We start from the raw sequence: 16546 nt of genomic DNA, 5'->3' as shown, positions 1-16546 counted from the left end.
TCCTTCAGGCTTGAGCTCCCCGCAACCCCCAAAATCGAGTGAAATCTTTAAACAAAGAATATATTTTGCATCCAATGCATTTCCTCTCCCCTTCTGCCTGGAGGCTCAACGTATTTGAAACTGCATCAGATAGGATGTTTGGATTTAAGGGATTAGATTACAGCAGTAAAATAAAGTGTAAAACTTATACCACTGAGCAAGCTTGATTCGAATATCTCAAAAAGTGTTTTTCTTTTGGGATACAAACATTGGTAGAAACCAGTTAATATTGATTTTTATGAGTGGAGGGTATTGGAGATAACCAAAAGACCTTTTTTATCTTGCAGTATCAATTAGCATACACTATTTTCCATTAAATATACAAACTTTAATACTGAATCCTTACACAAGACTGACCGAGTAAATCGAACAAGGAACACATCACTGCACCCAGGTGCTGATTCTATAGGACCAGTGCACATGGAGACCAAAAAAACCACCAATATGCGTGTTTAACTATTAATCGAGGTGCCTCTCAAATAACATTAGATGTAAAGAAAACTGATCATCAGCTCCTTGCATCTACGGAAGAGTAAGGTGGAGGTAGTGTAAAATTCAATAGACGTTTAATTAGAGCACACGTTCAACATTCTTAGCATACATAGCCTTCAAGGGGACCACTATCTAAGGGTCGAATCCAGATGGATCAACAGCAAATTTGGTTCTGAAGATTAGTCCTGCGCTGTCTAAAAAATTCCTTGATTTGTGTGCTAGAAGAGTCTCATAGAAAGACTACTCTTCTGTGCTAAATTTGGGGACAGTCTGCCACTTCCCAGCAAAGCTACTTGACTCAAGATAGTCTCCAACTTTTTACATCACTGAGTTTCTGAGCACTTGGATAGGTTATGAAAAGCGAGCCTCAAAAACTTGTCTGGTCTCCAGAAGAGGCAAACACAAGTAAACAGTATGTACCAAAAAAAAAAATCTTTTAATTATCTGGTGACCGCTGAAAGTAATTTTAAAGTACTTGTGTTAACAGGGGAGAACATCTTATAAAAACTCTGCCCCTTGTTTAGCCCCAAAGTACCAACACTTGTACATTGCACCTGTTTCCAAGGATGCATTAGCGGTATTCACAATGGCTTACTTCACAAGAAACCCTTCTTTAACAAGGCAGTTATGACATTGCTATACCACAGATATTTCCTGAAGCCATGTTCCATCAGAGTGACTGATTCAAGCTGAAATCCTCTACATTTATTTTTTCAGCACACAATCTAGCTCACCATATGAAACACCAGTTGGCCATAGTGATCATATCCCAGCTTTTTTTAATATGCTAAGCGGACACTCCTGAATGGTGATCGCAGACACCCCGATGGATCATAAGAAAAAGATAATACGCTTCTTAGTGCACGCTCTCAAAAGCAACAACATGGGGAAATTCAGAAAATTGGTATTTCTAAGGTCAAAGCGACCACACAAATACAAGAAACTTCCCCACATACAGATGTAGTGATAATGAAGATAACTATTTGCTTACTAGTTTCTGCTTAAACTATAACCAGCAGACAAATGATTCCAGGCTTACCAAAAAATGCATAGTAAAAAAATAACATAACTTGGAGGTTTCAAAAATAAAATATACACAACCTTAGCATGGAATGAAGACATGAATGATAAGAACTCTGCACGCACAAAGATATTTTAACAGTTTATTTTTAATGTATACTGAGCATCTGGTCTTTAGTTGCACTGGAGACAATCAAGACCCTGTTTGTCTCTGGTTCACATGTCTCAAGAACCCAGTTTACAAACTGGAAGAAAAATCCATCCCAACCAAGGTGGCCTCCTGGGGCCGCAGTGGATAATCATCCAAAATAAGTGACCCACAACTATCAAGGACTGAGACAAGCTTTTCAGTGAAGGTTGTTGGCTACTGAGCAGGACAATCCTTGCTTCTGTGTCAATAAATACAATGCTTGGTACTTTTACCATAAAAGACTCGAACACCATAGATAGCCATCTGTCAGTTCTTGCAAGCGTGAATGCTTGGATTTGGGCTTCCCCCAGCATTGAAGATGTCCTTCTGCACCTTCAAGACTCAACTTGTTCTAAGCCACAATGTTCTCACTGCCTTAACACAGCTAGTGTCCTGGTGGTCTAGCTTGATGGCCAACAACAGGCCTAGCATGCATTTTTCCAGGCTGGCACTGTAGAGCTGCCAACAATACAGCTTCCACCATGGCTCATTCAACATTCCTACACCCTCTACTTGTGGCACCCTTGACCATGCACACTCTCCGCCGGTTAAACTTTCAGCTTGCCAACTAACCCCCTTCTGCCCTTACTTTCCAGGTTCCTCGTTCTCCCTTGCATCATGTTCCGATTTTGCCCTTGTAGAATCCTGCATCTTTTTTCATTAACACGAATCTACCGCCGTGCCTCCACTGCACCCAGATCCCAATTTTGTTATTAAAAGACTCAAAGCGGAGGCGCATGGATTGAGCACGATCTACAGGGAAACCATCCACCTTCGAGATCAGTTATGATCTGGCAACCATGTGGAAATCTGTGGCCCTGGGGCACGTTCTAGGAATGAAAGGGAACTAAGCATTTAAGGATCAAAACATGACGGTCGACTGGTAAATTTAAACAAATTATCTGGTAGCAAAAAAAAAAAAAGAAGAAAAAATGGTTACAGGTGACAGGACAGCAACACTCCCGAACTGTCCATCTGACCAGTCACCCACAGATTAGTAGAGCGGAGTGACTGACGCAGCAGCTCAGAATACAGCAGCAGGTCACCTGGAGATGCAAGATCCAGGCGCCGTCAAATTCAAAGCTCGGAAAAAAAAAAAATCAGACCACTCGAAGCAGCAGATATTGTACCTGCTCCACCCACCTCGGTTGCTCAACGTGAGCCCCTCATATGCATGCACAAAGGCAACAACAGGTAGACAATGCCAGCGGGCCTGTGCCCTAGGGGAAGCACTAGCTCGAACGAGCAGAGTTAAATCAACAAAACTAATCACCCTGTTTCTGTAAACCCATCCCACGCAGGGATGGGGTCTGCCACACAAGATTTCACGCCCACTTTTGCAAGAGTAAAAAAATGCAACAAAATCGAGAAAAGGGAGTTGAAGATGCCTAGATTTAAATATGGATTTTTTTTATAAAAAAAAATGTTTATTGAAGTGAACTACAATTTCTTTTGGCCAACCTGCTTTTCCCTTCGCTTCCATAAACTTTGTACACCATAAATAAAATCTCCAGGAAATAAATATAAACAGCTCCTATGTCTCCTGAAGTGGGCTTGGACGGCAGAACAGGGTGGCATGGCATAAGAGGCAGGGTAAAGAGGAGCAAAGTTGAGACGTTTCAATGAGGCTAGAAGGGGGGGCACCGCAGAAGGGGCGTGTGATAAAGCAGTGTCTTTAAGTGTCCTCGTTCATTTCCCTGCTATCCGTCCTGGCGATCTTGCACGGCGGCGCAGAAGCTTCTCCTTCTATTTCCACTTGTTCCTGGTCTCGCTTCTTTGCTGCATTCTGCGGTGAACAGGAGGGTGGGAGGGGAAAAAAGCAAAATCAGTACCATGCGTAAAATCAATGAGACCGTCTCTAAAGTACTGGTGGATTGGGGCTTCGAAACATGAAGGCTGCCTTACTTTTCTCTTTTGTAGGTTTTATACAATTACATCAGCACTTAAATTGTTCCACAATTATTTTCAACCCAGCCATTTTGTCTTCCTCAGTACCAACAATAAAAGAATGGCCTCTAATATGAATGCTGCATTTACTACACACCGCTTAGTGCTTTGCCAATCAGACTTTTTTCCTCCTGGGCACCAGGAAACTGATTTGCACCGCTGCACTCTAAAAGGAATAATAATACTGTCTAAACTATTTTGTTTGAATACTCAAGCACATGGTGGCAAACTATAAGCCATTTCCCAACAGGAAGTGAACTGTCTACTGAAATAATTCAGTCTTTGTTGAAACAATCACTGTAAACAAACTGGTACAATTCAAGCACCACAAGTAAGGCCTCAAATACGTAACTACGCGCAAGGAGAGAAAATGAACTCCGGTGTCTTAATGTATGCACTATATAGGTCATCTCACACAGGTTGAGACTGCTTCAGTTGAACATATTGAAAGTGTTGCAGTCTTACACCGGTGCCTTAAATTCGGATTTCTGGTTTAGAGGATAACAGGCATGTTCCTGGGACTGATGTCTAAAAAGGTGGAAAATATACAAGGAGTAATTTTACAGTGAAGATTAATTCTCTATAATTCTCCAGTCAGCTATAAAAAATTCTGGCGCGTAGAGAGGATGCCTATAAAACGCCTAGAGAAACGTTGGACACCTATGTGGGGTGGGTGGACGAAATCTCCATAAAATGCAGAGCATCTAAAATAATCTAGAGTGGACAGGATGCAGATGAATAGGAAGAGAACTCTAGCCGAGAAGGGATACCGCAATAAACATTTCAACCGCTGAAGGCCATCAATGTACCTTTTTGTCCCATTGCTGGTGAAGGTAGCGTAGGAGGATGTTGGTTTTTTCTGTTACGATGACTGTCGAAAGGAAGAGGAAAAAAAGTTACAGGGGACTATAAAGCCAGCACGCCACTTTTACATGCACACACTTTTTCATGGTTAAAAGGGTCAAACGTCTTCATGTCTTTCAACATACGGAATGCTTCCCAAAAAAAAAAGTCTATCCAACTCCAGGGCAGCACCCTATGCTGGTTTAGTAAAAAAAAAATGCCGGAAAAGCTGCGTTGGTGGCTTGTATGTAAAGTATAGTTTAATAAAAGCAAAAGAAAAAACAAAATCAAAATATTGGAGGAAAAGAAAACATATGTTATGGTATCGCAAAACTGTACAGAGTTTTCAGTGTTTATAAATAGAATGGTTTATTTTTTTCAAGTACATTTTCTGCAGGAAATGCAAAAAAGAATTAGAAAGCTAAAGGAATTGTCAGAAAGTAAAGGGAAACTCACGAGAACTATTTTACTTACCACTGGATTCAGCTATTTGGCCGCTTGCAGTACCCCAAAGAGCAGATTCATAAGCCTCCACGAGAAGTGCCATGCTAAGAACAGCTCCTGCCTCAGACAAGCCATGTGAGGACAGTAGCCTTCTGGGAGCACCAAAAAAAGCCTGTGTGTGCCAGAGCGAGTGCTTACATGCAATATGCGGAATGCAGGAGAAACAACTAACCTTAAAATTGACTCTTTAGCAACACCCCAGCAGAAATATCCCCTATGTTGTGCTTTTACAGACAAACCAGGTGTGGGGCATGGGAGAAGCACTAGACACTAGAAGCAGAGCTAAAAAACCATGCACTCTCATGGAGTGCTAAACAGAAAAGAAAAAAGTGGTTCTCGAAATGTGGTTATTAGAAGGATACAAGTTAGAAAATCAAAAGGATCATAACGGGGTTATGCTCCAAATGAGGGACAAACACAAGAAGGGGAAGGTAAGCCAGAAAATAAGTAAGCTAGCAATTGAGAGTGACAATCAAGCCAGCCAATGGGCGCGCTTGGAAATCCAATTGTAAGCTCACAATAAATCTTTTGTAACCAGACCGTTTACGCGGTCTGGTATACGAGACCCAAAAATCAAAAACACACAAGCCAAAGGTTCATTACTTGAAAAAAACATGGAAAAGTGGGTCATAAAACGGAGGTGACTCACCTGCAACACTGGCTTTAAGTTTGTTAGAGATTTAACATCAACCAACCTAGGCCCCTTAAACAAGCGCGGACACACAAGCGCAGCAGCGAAAGTTAGTTGTGAGAGGTGGTCCTGCGAGTTGGTGCGCACGCCCTGGGGAGTCTCTTTACTTTTCAAGCAATGCACTCATGCTAGTGGCGCGCCCCTGCGCGCTCCCGCAATGTGGATACCATCACAAGCACAGATGCAGTGCTTGAATAAGTGAAAAGCAACGGCTAAAGGACCTCCTATGTAGAGCATGCGCGCTGCGTAGGCGAGACATAAAAAGGGGGAGGGGAATTGAGAAGTGTGACCAAGCGACACACTGATAGATCCAGCGCGTCATGTGATCAAGACTGCTGTTCGGCATTCGAAACGTGTCGGGCTGGACACTTGCTTTGAATTGAATATGTACTTGCACGTTTTCATCTGCAAAAATAAAAATTCTCCACATTCTGGTCAGTACCTGCTTTTGGATCGGGAAAAGGATCATTTTCAGGACTGTGGTGTTTATATTATATATATATATATATATATATATATATATATATATATATATATACATACATATACACACACACACACATACACACAATAAAGTGGCTTATATGGGGGCTTAGGATTCACTAAGAAAAGCTGGAACGGATTTAGAACGAAATGATCCAATAAAGTAAAGTAAAGTCCACATTTGTAAAGCGCACAATCACCCGTAAGGGTCTCTAGGCGCTGGGGGGCCGTCGGGAAGATTAAGCGAGCTATTGCCCAGAGTCACATGGTGCTGGGCTAACCTGCCGCCGGAGCCGGGGATCGAACCGTGGTCCCCAAATTCCAGCGTCAGTCGCCCTGGCCGCGGCGCCACACCTCTTCCAACATACACACAATAAAGTGGCTTATATGGGGGCTTAGGATTCACTAAGAAAAGCTGGAACGGATTTAGAACGAAATGATCCAATCGCACAAAATCAGATCTTTCAAGAAAATTGTAACTTGCAGAATGTAGAAAGTGTCTGCATACACTAAGACTGAAAATCAGATGGACTAATGTTCTATAAAAGTTAAGCGATCAACGAAACTTACTTTGTTCAGATGGGTAGTCCCTTGTGGGCAAGTATACCGAAGGCCTTCTGTTCTGTAAAACAAAATAAAGTAATTAGAGGTAGGGCTGGAAAACCAGCATCACCAATTGACGGAGGATTGAAAATAATTGTGGCTTTATCACAAACGTTTTCTGCATTGCCAGAAAAATAACACAATATACAGTGAAACTTTATAAATGAACAGCCAGGCCCTTGGGGAGTGATACAACCAAAACATTGGGGTGAAGGAATTCAAAACAATGCACTTTCCTTCAAGACATCAATTTTCCTGAATACTTCAGTGCGTCTACAGAGAGAAAATAAACAGATGAGGAATTCTAGCCACATTTATTTACATTACCCAAGTTACGGTTGAATATTGTAGCAATATCCGCTTCCAAATGATCAAGAGAGGTGAAATGCCCCATCAATGTATCCATTTCATCTCCAGACTATGATGAATCTCAATCAACATATCATGGGAAATAAATTAATTTACCATAGATACTTATGCTTTGCATAAGGAATGCCAACACTCCCAAGAGGTATTTGAAGGTTGTTTAATCAAGGTCCAAAGAAAAACATCCACTTATACAGATCAAGTAAGGCTATCACAGGCTGCAAAGGGCACCATACGCAAACAGAAATTCACAGCATATCCCTCTGTATACAAGCATTTGTTTTCCCTACAGATATGTACCTATGTTTGTGTATTGCTTTGTATAAACAGGTCAAATAATTATGTTGTTGAGGATAAAAATATAAATAAACATCATCTTTGGTCTACATGTAAATACTTCTATTGTGCATCTATGTACCTTCCATGTACTTGGATCTGTGTGTATGTTACTTTTCTCCTGAAAAAAGCATATCCAATGCACTAACCTATTTCTCATCCTGTGCCTTTATCAGTATCTTTAATCTACATATACGTTCCTCCTTTATGTATCTATAAACTTTCAATGTACTTATGGATCTATATATTTATCACTTTCTTCAAATTTAGCATTTCCAATGCACTGCCCTATTTCTCAGCCTATACTTCTCTCAATATATCTTTTAGCCCAACCTTCTGACTCATCTCAAACTTCTTTCTACTACTCTTTCCAATGCACTACCCTATCTCTCATCCTATACATCAATATATCCTCTACATCCACTCTCTCATTCATCCCAAACCCCATACCACTACTATGAACCCCCAAAAAACCTTTCTAGACTCTCTCCTACTGTACCCGCCCCTGCATCATCCGACACCTTTTTTTACTATACCGATCTTCTAAAACAAACCTTTCTAAACTCTTCCCTCTGACTCCTCCCCTCCAAAATTCCTTTTTACTCATCCAAACGCCTCCTCCTACTGCTAAGACCTAAAACAATAAAAAATAATCCTTCACTCTTTTGTTCCTCAACTATCCTTTTCAATCAAAATTAACAGACTAACATGTTCACTTCTCAAATTCCATATTCAAATATACTAATTCACCACTAATCCTTTATGGGTTACAGAGTGGCGAGCTACTCGCCAATAAAACGTCTCAACACCCCATCAGGGTTACAAGCGCTATATAATGCAAACCTTTTCCCTTTTCTACCCCTCTCCAACCCTTCTCAAACCAAATAACTGATTAACATATCCACCACTAAAATTAGTCTCATGTTTCACCATACAAATTCAACACTAATCCTTATGGGTTCCAGAGTAGCGTGCTACTTGCGTTTCAAAACCCCATCAGGGGTAGCAAGCACTTTATAAATACAAATCTCTTTCCCTCTTCTATCCCGCCTCCAACCCTTCTCTACCCAAATTACTGAATAACCTATCCACTACTCAAATTACTTCATATTTTACTATACTAATTTTCAACACTAATCCTTCATTGGTTCTGGAGTGGCGTCCATCAGGGGTAACAAGTGCTATATGAATGCAAACCTTTCTTCCACTTTTATCCCTCCGCTATCCTTCTCCCTCTAAATAACTGACTAATACCCACCACTGAAATTACTTTCATATTTCACCATATAAATTCACCACTAATCCTTTATGGGCTTCCTAAATAGCGTGCTTCCAACACCCCATCAGGGGTAACAAGCGCTAAATAAATACAAACCTTTTTTCCTCCTCTATCCTTCTGCTATCATTCCAAATCCAAATACCTGACTAACCTATCCACCACTTAAAATGTACTTGCATGTTTCACTATACTAATTCAACACTAATCCTCTATGGGTCTCGGAGTAGCGTGCTACTCGCCGAAAAAGCGCTTTGACGCCTCGTCAGGGGTAGTAAGCGATATATAAATGCAATTGCAATACAATATCCTTCCTATTGGCATATTCCTAAAAGGGTTGGCTGGTCACTCCATGTCAGCAGAAGACACTTCTACTTACCTGATCTTTCTGATGCAAACCAAATTGTCGATTAAATGGGTCATTAACGAAGTAAACCAAGCCTAACCCTTCCAAAACGAAGAAATAATTGAAGTGCAGCCTAGGACTGGACAGCAGTGCACTGTTAACACGAGTTACTGGTAGGCATAGCAGCAGACGCAACAAAGGAAGGGCTTCCGGCGTCGAAAGGTAGGAGAAGCAGAAAACAGCACCATAATGTTGGGCCGACAACGTACTCATCAGTAACCTTGGAAACAGATAAACCCTCCTAACACGGCTAAGAAGCTGCTGTTCAAGCCATACTTTCTAAATATGCAGGTCTCAAATGAAAAACCTGATTAGCTAACTACATAAATCAGTATTTAATTTAGACTTTTCACAACCAATGAGGTTATACAAAATTAAACTGTATCTAACTAACAAACAGTTTAAAGCAAGCATCTGGAAACAATAATTGCTGGGGGGAAAATATATATCTCCTTGCTGGTTTCTGCTTTTTTACTATAAAATACCGTTAACTACAGGTTTATTTTTAAATTCCAATAACATTATGACATTCCATGTGCTATCTTCATTCACACACAAACAAATGCGATCATCTCTAGCAAACTGGCCAGAGACCACAGATCATTTTTTCAGTAGTTTACAGCCCTCCTGTGCATATACCATTACTTTCTCCCATCTCCCCAAAAAACAAAGAGAACAATACTCACAGAAGCTTTGCATACTGAATCCGCGTGAAATCTGCTGAAGTTGCTCTTGTCATATACAGGTAATCCTTTCAAAAAATCTGCCTAATAAGAAAAAAGAGAAGATTAAAAAATCTATATATATATATATAATACATACATACACACATAGCGAAAAAAAACTAGCTTCATTGGTAAATTAAATGGCTTTCATTTACAGTAATGAAAAGGGCTCATGCTAAACTGCTTCTGGGGCTGAAGAGGGTCCTGAAAATTACTTTCTGCAAGATGGAAGAACAGAGGTGGAAGAATTCTTAACAGCCCTGTTTGCCATGCTGTTCACACATCTGTAGGTTACGCAAGTGTGCAGTCCTTTTAGGATAACCAACTAAGAAACTTTTCTCCATACAAGTCACTTTATCCAAATGTCTTAAATGGAGCCATTGTAAAAGCTGGAGCGGCTTCAATTATATTCACACCTGCACTACAGTAATCACGGTTTACATATTCTAGCACATAACACACCTTTTTGAAATAAATAGGAGGGCATTGCCTTATATAAATGGCAGCTCTTCAGAGAATACACAAAACAGAGTGAAATGGTAATGTTGGTTATTCTCTCACACTAGAATATCGGACGACGGTTATTTAAAAAATAAAAGAATTAACTTGTACCCCCATCGTATGCTCAATTTTTTTGGTGCCAAGGGCATAAAACACACACTGATCCTTACAGAAAGTATAACTCTAAATCATCCAGAACACCGCCACCAGACTCACTTTCCATATTCTCAAAATTGGACACATCACGCCATGCCTCACATAACTGTACTGGCTTCACATCCAAAATTGCTGAAAATTCAAGTGTCTCATCCATGCCTACAAATCCCACCATAACGCAGGACCAGCCTATCTCAACGACCAACTCCACCAACCCGCCAGACATCTACACCCTTACTTCTATCTCCCTTGGACGCATTCGCAGAAGCAGGAATGGCGGTTGCGCCTTCTCCTTCGTCACAGCCAAAAGCTGGAAAGTACTCCCTCTACAGATCAGGACCGCCACTCCACTCCTCGAATTCTGCAAGAAGCTGAAGATCTGGATATTCAAATAGGAGCACCTCCTCAATTGGCTCATGCCCTAGCGCCTGTATAACCACAGGAGTAATAAGCTGCGCCGTACAAATCTACATAATAGAACATAACTCAAACAAAAGAGGACCACTGAGTTAGATTTTCGCTCTCTACACTAATAAATGCTCTGAACGTAACGTAGGAGGAGCAAAATGTCAATGTTACTCAAAGTAAGTAGAAGGAAGGCTTGCTCCATCAGAGAAAAGACAGAGGAAGGTTGAATCCAGGATGCCGCAAGAGCTGATTTAGTTCACAAGAGGCTTTGGAGATTATTTTTTAGTTGTAGTTGCAGGAAAGGAAAAGGACATAAATTCCGAGTCAGGAGTTAGTAGGGGTCCCAGGGAGATCGATAACACCAAATCATTTGTATCAGGGATGTCCCAACATAAAGGTCCAGGCACAATTTGTAGATAGCAACTATAAATGTATGTTCAATTATTCGAGATAAAATGGAGTATGTGGTTGTGCTTATGGTCTTGCTAGCCTCCAGAAACTCTTAAAAGGATTTACATACAACCTGAAAATAATATAGTACTGAGATTTGAGGTGACCAACACAAGTGTTAAAAACAAAATTTGTTTGCATTAACAGATTGTTGTCTTTATTGCCCTTTTCAACAAAACCACAATTAAATGTCTAATAAGTTTTAGCTACGACTAGGGAAAAAAAATATTATTCAATCTCAATCCCATCTAACTGGTGCAAAGAAATATAAAAAGTGGCCATAATAGGCAACCCGCTGTCTGCAATGTTGCCCCACCGCTATCCCACATTCAACTACAGAATAGACCCAAGAGGCAAACAGTGATCTGCAGGACTTTTTCACCCAGAAAACCACCATATGAATGTGTCCCTTATTCTGATCTATCCTGCTTCGTTCTACAGCTATCAGTTCTCTTAGATGGCATACCAAAAGCCACTGTCATGCCGCCACTGGTGGTACGCCAATCACTATCTTGATGGATCATTATTTGGCAATGAACCGCTTTTGATTACGATCAACAAAGTTCACCAATGTTGGAAGCATTCACAGCCCATCCAAGACTTTAATCGCCTCATATAACCTAGCCTGTTGGTATCTTTTATAATATTTTTTGTCGCCAAAAGGTTAAATGCACGAATAGATTTTCAATGAAGTCATCAATCCTTAATGAAATTGTCTCCCCACTAATCAATTAGTCGGTCTGGAAACCCTTACGTTTTGCCAGTCACAGGCAAGTGCCAACGACTTTCACATCCTAAGTCAGGTAACATTCAAAACACCCCCAACCCTTGGTAAGTGAAAGCAAGATGCCAGCCATTCATGGACCCCTCACTCATCACAGCCTGAGCCATAATTTAACAATATAAGATGTATGATGATTCATTGAGGGATTCTTGTTGATTTGGTTTGTCGACATTAATCTAAAATTAGATCAGACACAAACAGCCATTCTGGAGAGCTCATGTCCAAAGTAAGTTTTACTACCTCTTTAAAGTATCAAAATTAGGAAGTTTTGAGAAGGTTTTGATACTCAACATGGCTTCCTGCTGGTCCTCATTCATCAATGGTAATTTACACCGCTTCTCTTTGGATCTCTGAAAATTACGTTGTCTAGGGTTATATTTGTTTGCCACTATTGGGACAATAAGAGAAGATCATGGCACTGCAAACAGAACAGGTCCACAACAAAAGTACACAGTAGTCTCTCACTAAAGGACTAAGTCCCTTGAATCAGTAAGCACTTCTTTCCACTGTAAGTCGACTGTCCAACATCGAAGTGACCATTTCAAAATGACCTCACGATTTTACAATTGACCATTCATTAGTATCACAATGAAATGATAAAGACACTGGCTGACGCTTAAAGGCATGCAAAGAAAAGCACATACTGCTGATTTTTCAACTCCAAGGACAATTTTAAGAGTACAAACAAAGGGAAATCTTTAAGTTGTTAATTCTTTATTCTCGTGATGTACGAGTTGGTCTAAAGTTACTCCAGACTTTACAAGAGGAATCTATGGTATTTTGTACACGCTAGGAAGGCATTTCCACTGGGACCGCAAAACTGTAAACATTTGCCATCACTTTACAGTGTTTTGGTCGGACAGGCAGGACATACTCTATTTACAATATGGATATAGTAGTTTGAGGACCAGTATGCCTGTTAAACGAAAAGAAGAATACTGTTCTATCAATAACAAGCTACTAATAAACTCCCTTGGACAAGGCACAGCACCCTCATTTTCTACTGCAAAAATCTTGCCATGTCTTTTATTCCACCACTATTACACAGACATTAAACACAGATGAACAGGTATCCTACTCGATCAATAATCACATATATGCTTGGTTCAAGAGTTACCAACTGGATCAAATACGTCTTACAGGCTGGCATTATAAGGGTGGAGCTCGTACACTAACAAACCCTTACAAGATCTGTTCTGTTTACACAATATTGTGATCAGGTCTTGGATCAAATACGTCTTACAGGCTGGCATTATAAGGGTGGAGCTCGTACACTAACAAACCCTTACAAGATCTGTTCTGTTTACACAATATTGTGATCAGGTCTTTAAAATAAGGTGTGCACTTCTTTCTGCCGAAATAATACGGTCCTATTTTAAAGTTGTCTAATAAGAAATTCTCCTCGATTAATGTTAATCTTGTCTACAGGTGTTTGTTTAGTCATGGTCCTTGACTGGACTTGGTAGGAGTGTTTGAGGATGTTTATATATTAAGGTGTGTTTAGTAGAAGTGATCCTAGAGAACGCTGGGCATGGTCGCTTTCAACATCGATTAGTTAGATACACAAGTAGTCACTTCATTGCACACTAACTATGCACTTTTATATAGCAGCTGTTGTCCAGGACAGGTATTTTAATGAAAAGGTAAAGTGGTAAATTTTAAGAGAGTAACACGTAATGCTTATTCTATTCGTTATATGTGGTAAATTAATTAGATAGTAGTAAACTGTCCCAAATGCGACTTTTTAGGATTTGTAACAAATTTAGACAAGATCTTAGAAATAAATTATATTTGAAATGTATACTATAACATGTCTGAAGAGCAGTTCCTAATACCTCCGTACAGTGGAATTTTTAAATCAACACAACACATTTCTCACCTCCACTCAGGGGTAGAAATAACCAGCATCTGTTAACATGAGACAACCTTCATGTTCTACCTACCAGTGCTCCATCTCTTGTGACCCATCACTTTAAAAGGCATAACGTTGTAGATACCAGTGTCAAAATAAATCAATAGCATGAGACCTATATATATATATATATATATATTATATTATATATATATATATTTATTATGTTAATAAAGTGTTTACTGCTGTTGACCTCTGCCTCGTGTCCTGCCTCTGTTGTGCTCTATGGGAACTAGATATGTTGAGAATAGGAGTGCAAAATATACTGCTACTAACAATACCAGTGCAGAGAATCTTGGCAGTCAATGGTCATTCTGGGCTGTGAAACGTACTGAGGACATCAGCTGCATCTTAAGAAGCTTATGGTTTGCTGGGAGGAGAGGATGTACGGGTTGGCAGAAGAGCTCCGGGCTGTGCTCAACACAAAGATTGGTCACTCTTCTTACAGCTAAACGTTTTCAGGGGTTGGCGGGTATGCATATTAAAATCAGTGATTATTTAACAAGACATACTTACTGCAAGATCTCCTTTCCACTCAAAGCCACGAACCTAAAAGTTCCCACAATTATCTATATCCCACCCTTATCATAAAGGCTTCCCAAGGGATTTGGGCACACTCTCCCCATCAACTCTGGCATCCCATTAAACCTACATTCCTGGACAGACCCCATAAACGCCTTCCGACCACTTGCAGGCGTGTATCCCCTCAGCCACCTTTTACAAACTATTGCCCCCAGCCCCTTCCTTTATTTTTTTAATTTATTTAATGCGAAGGTGTCAGAGTGCTTTACAAAAGAACCAGTTGCAATACATAAGGACTTAGGATTACATGAGTTACATAAAAGATACAAACAGAAAAAAATTGCAAATGTACAAGTTGTAAAGTCACACAAGGAAGGGATACAAATGGATAAACTCTTAAGAATCACATAGGAATGGTAGTGAGTACAAGGGTCTACCACATATACCAGTGTTTAGAATTATCTCTATATGAATATATATATATATACACACACCAATAGATTTTCTCAGGATTTTTGGTGAAGGAAGCAGCATGCTGGATACAGGTTGTGCTGCATTAACAGATGCACCATTGCCTAACATATGCTTCACAGGCCTAGCTGTCACCTCTACCCCCCCTTACTTTATTGATTTATGCGATTTTAAATAGCGCAAACTTTACCCGAAGGTGTCAGAGCGCTTTACATAAGAACCAGTTGAGAAACATAAGGACTTAGGATTACATGCGTTACATAAAGGATACAAACAGAAAAAAATTGCAAATGTACAATAAGTAAAGTCACACAAGGAGGAGATACAAATGGATATACTCCAAGAGTCACATAGGAATGGTAGAGAGTACAACGGTCTACTGCATATACTAGTGATTAGAGTTATCCCTACTAACTCCAGCTCTCCCACCCTTTGCCAGGGGGGCTCTAGTCCTCTCACCCCACTTCCAAGCTTCAAGATCCTGCCTCCTCCCACCTTACACCACTCAGTGGCTGTATCCCCGCACCCTTCCCAATATGAAACCACCTCTCCCTCGGCCCTCCTTCCAATCTGACACCCCTGGCTGCCACTCCCCTTCCAGAGGCGGGGGCACCCCCTCCCAAAGCTGGGGGCCCCTGGCCTGGAGAGCAGGGCGCGGCCCAGGCTAGGGAGACCGATCCAGGGCCCGGGTCGACTTGTCACCCCTTCCTGACCCGCTTCTATCCCAGCCCCGGTGATCCACAGGCCCCCCAGTGTCCCCTCCGGGGGCCCCACCCTCGCACTCACCATCATGGCCCTCCAGCCGCAGCAGAAGAGCCACTTCAAGCCCCGCAGGATCACCCTAACCCGCTACCAACACAGACGGCGCTCCCGTTGGTCATTACCTCTAGCTCGGCCCGCCTCATCGGGGCCTGAAGAGCAACACACGCGCTCATTGGTTTGTGCCACACCCTTCTCGCAGTCGCATTGGTTGCTAAGGTAGTCCTTCGAGGGAACGAGAGCTCGGTTGATGCGTGAAAAGGCACACCTATTTTGGTGACTTGTGATTGGCTAAAGCACGGACGAATGGACTGCAGCGCAGCTGGAAATCGCGCGTCCGGTTTCCTGACGTCACAGAGCAGTAGACGCGTACGGGCGGCTCAGAAAGCGTACGCCAAAGAGACACAGCCATCTTGGGATGGGAAACAAATGTGATTGATCTTTCAGAGCGCTAAGGTTAACCATGGAATGAAAACAAAAGCGAGCCTTGCCAAAACCATTAGATCTAGCTTGCATTTTTTAGCCCTGATTAAAATATTTTTTTTTTTTTTTTTTTTTTTTTTTTTTTTTTTTTTTTATTAGAAATTTTTTATTGGTATACAAAAGAAGGTCGTACAAAAATATATATATACATACGGATATAGGTACACAGTTGGCGGTCA

The 16546-nt window shown here is 41.0% G+C and overlaps 1 protein-coding gene across 1 annotated transcript; it reads right to left on the bottom strand.

Annotated features, from left to right (window-relative positions):
• Positions 1-1680: 1680 nt before the first annotated feature.
• DDA1 (DET1 and DDB1 associated 1) lies at positions 1681-16034 on the bottom strand. Its single transcript, XM_078670853.1, has 5 exons — positions 15912-16034; positions 9883-9963; positions 6780-6831; positions 4498-4559; positions 1681-3527 (listed from the first exon to the last, which is right to left on the bottom strand). The coding sequence occupies exons 1-5, from the start codon at positions 15915-15917 to the stop codon at positions 3417-3419; spliced, it is 312 nt and encodes a 103-aa protein (XP_078526979.1). The 5' UTR covers positions 15918-16034; the 3' UTR covers positions 1681-3416.
• Positions 16035-16546: the final 512 nt, after the last annotated feature.

The sequence above is a fragment of the Lissotriton helveticus genome, chromosome 12 (genome assembly GCF_964261635.1).
Source record: "Lissotriton helveticus chromosome 12, aLisHel1.1, whole genome shotgun sequence".
Lineage (NCBI taxonomy): Eukaryota > Metazoa > Chordata > Amphibia > Caudata > Salamandridae > Lissotriton > Lissotriton helveticus.
This window is presented reverse-complemented; position numbering and strand designations above follow the sequence as displayed.

Excerpts from the sequence above, each read along its gene's own strand:
- DDA1 (XM_078670853.1), bottom strand. Across the intron at positions 6,832-9,882 it reads ATTCAGTATGCAAAGCTTCT|AACAGAAGGCCTTCGGTATA; the intron begins GTGAGTATTGTT and ends TTTGTTTTACAG. Across the intron at positions 4,560-6,779 it reads GGACTACCCATCTGAACAAA|TCATCGTAACAGAAAAAACC; the intron begins GTAAGTTTCGTT and ends TCCTTTCGACAG.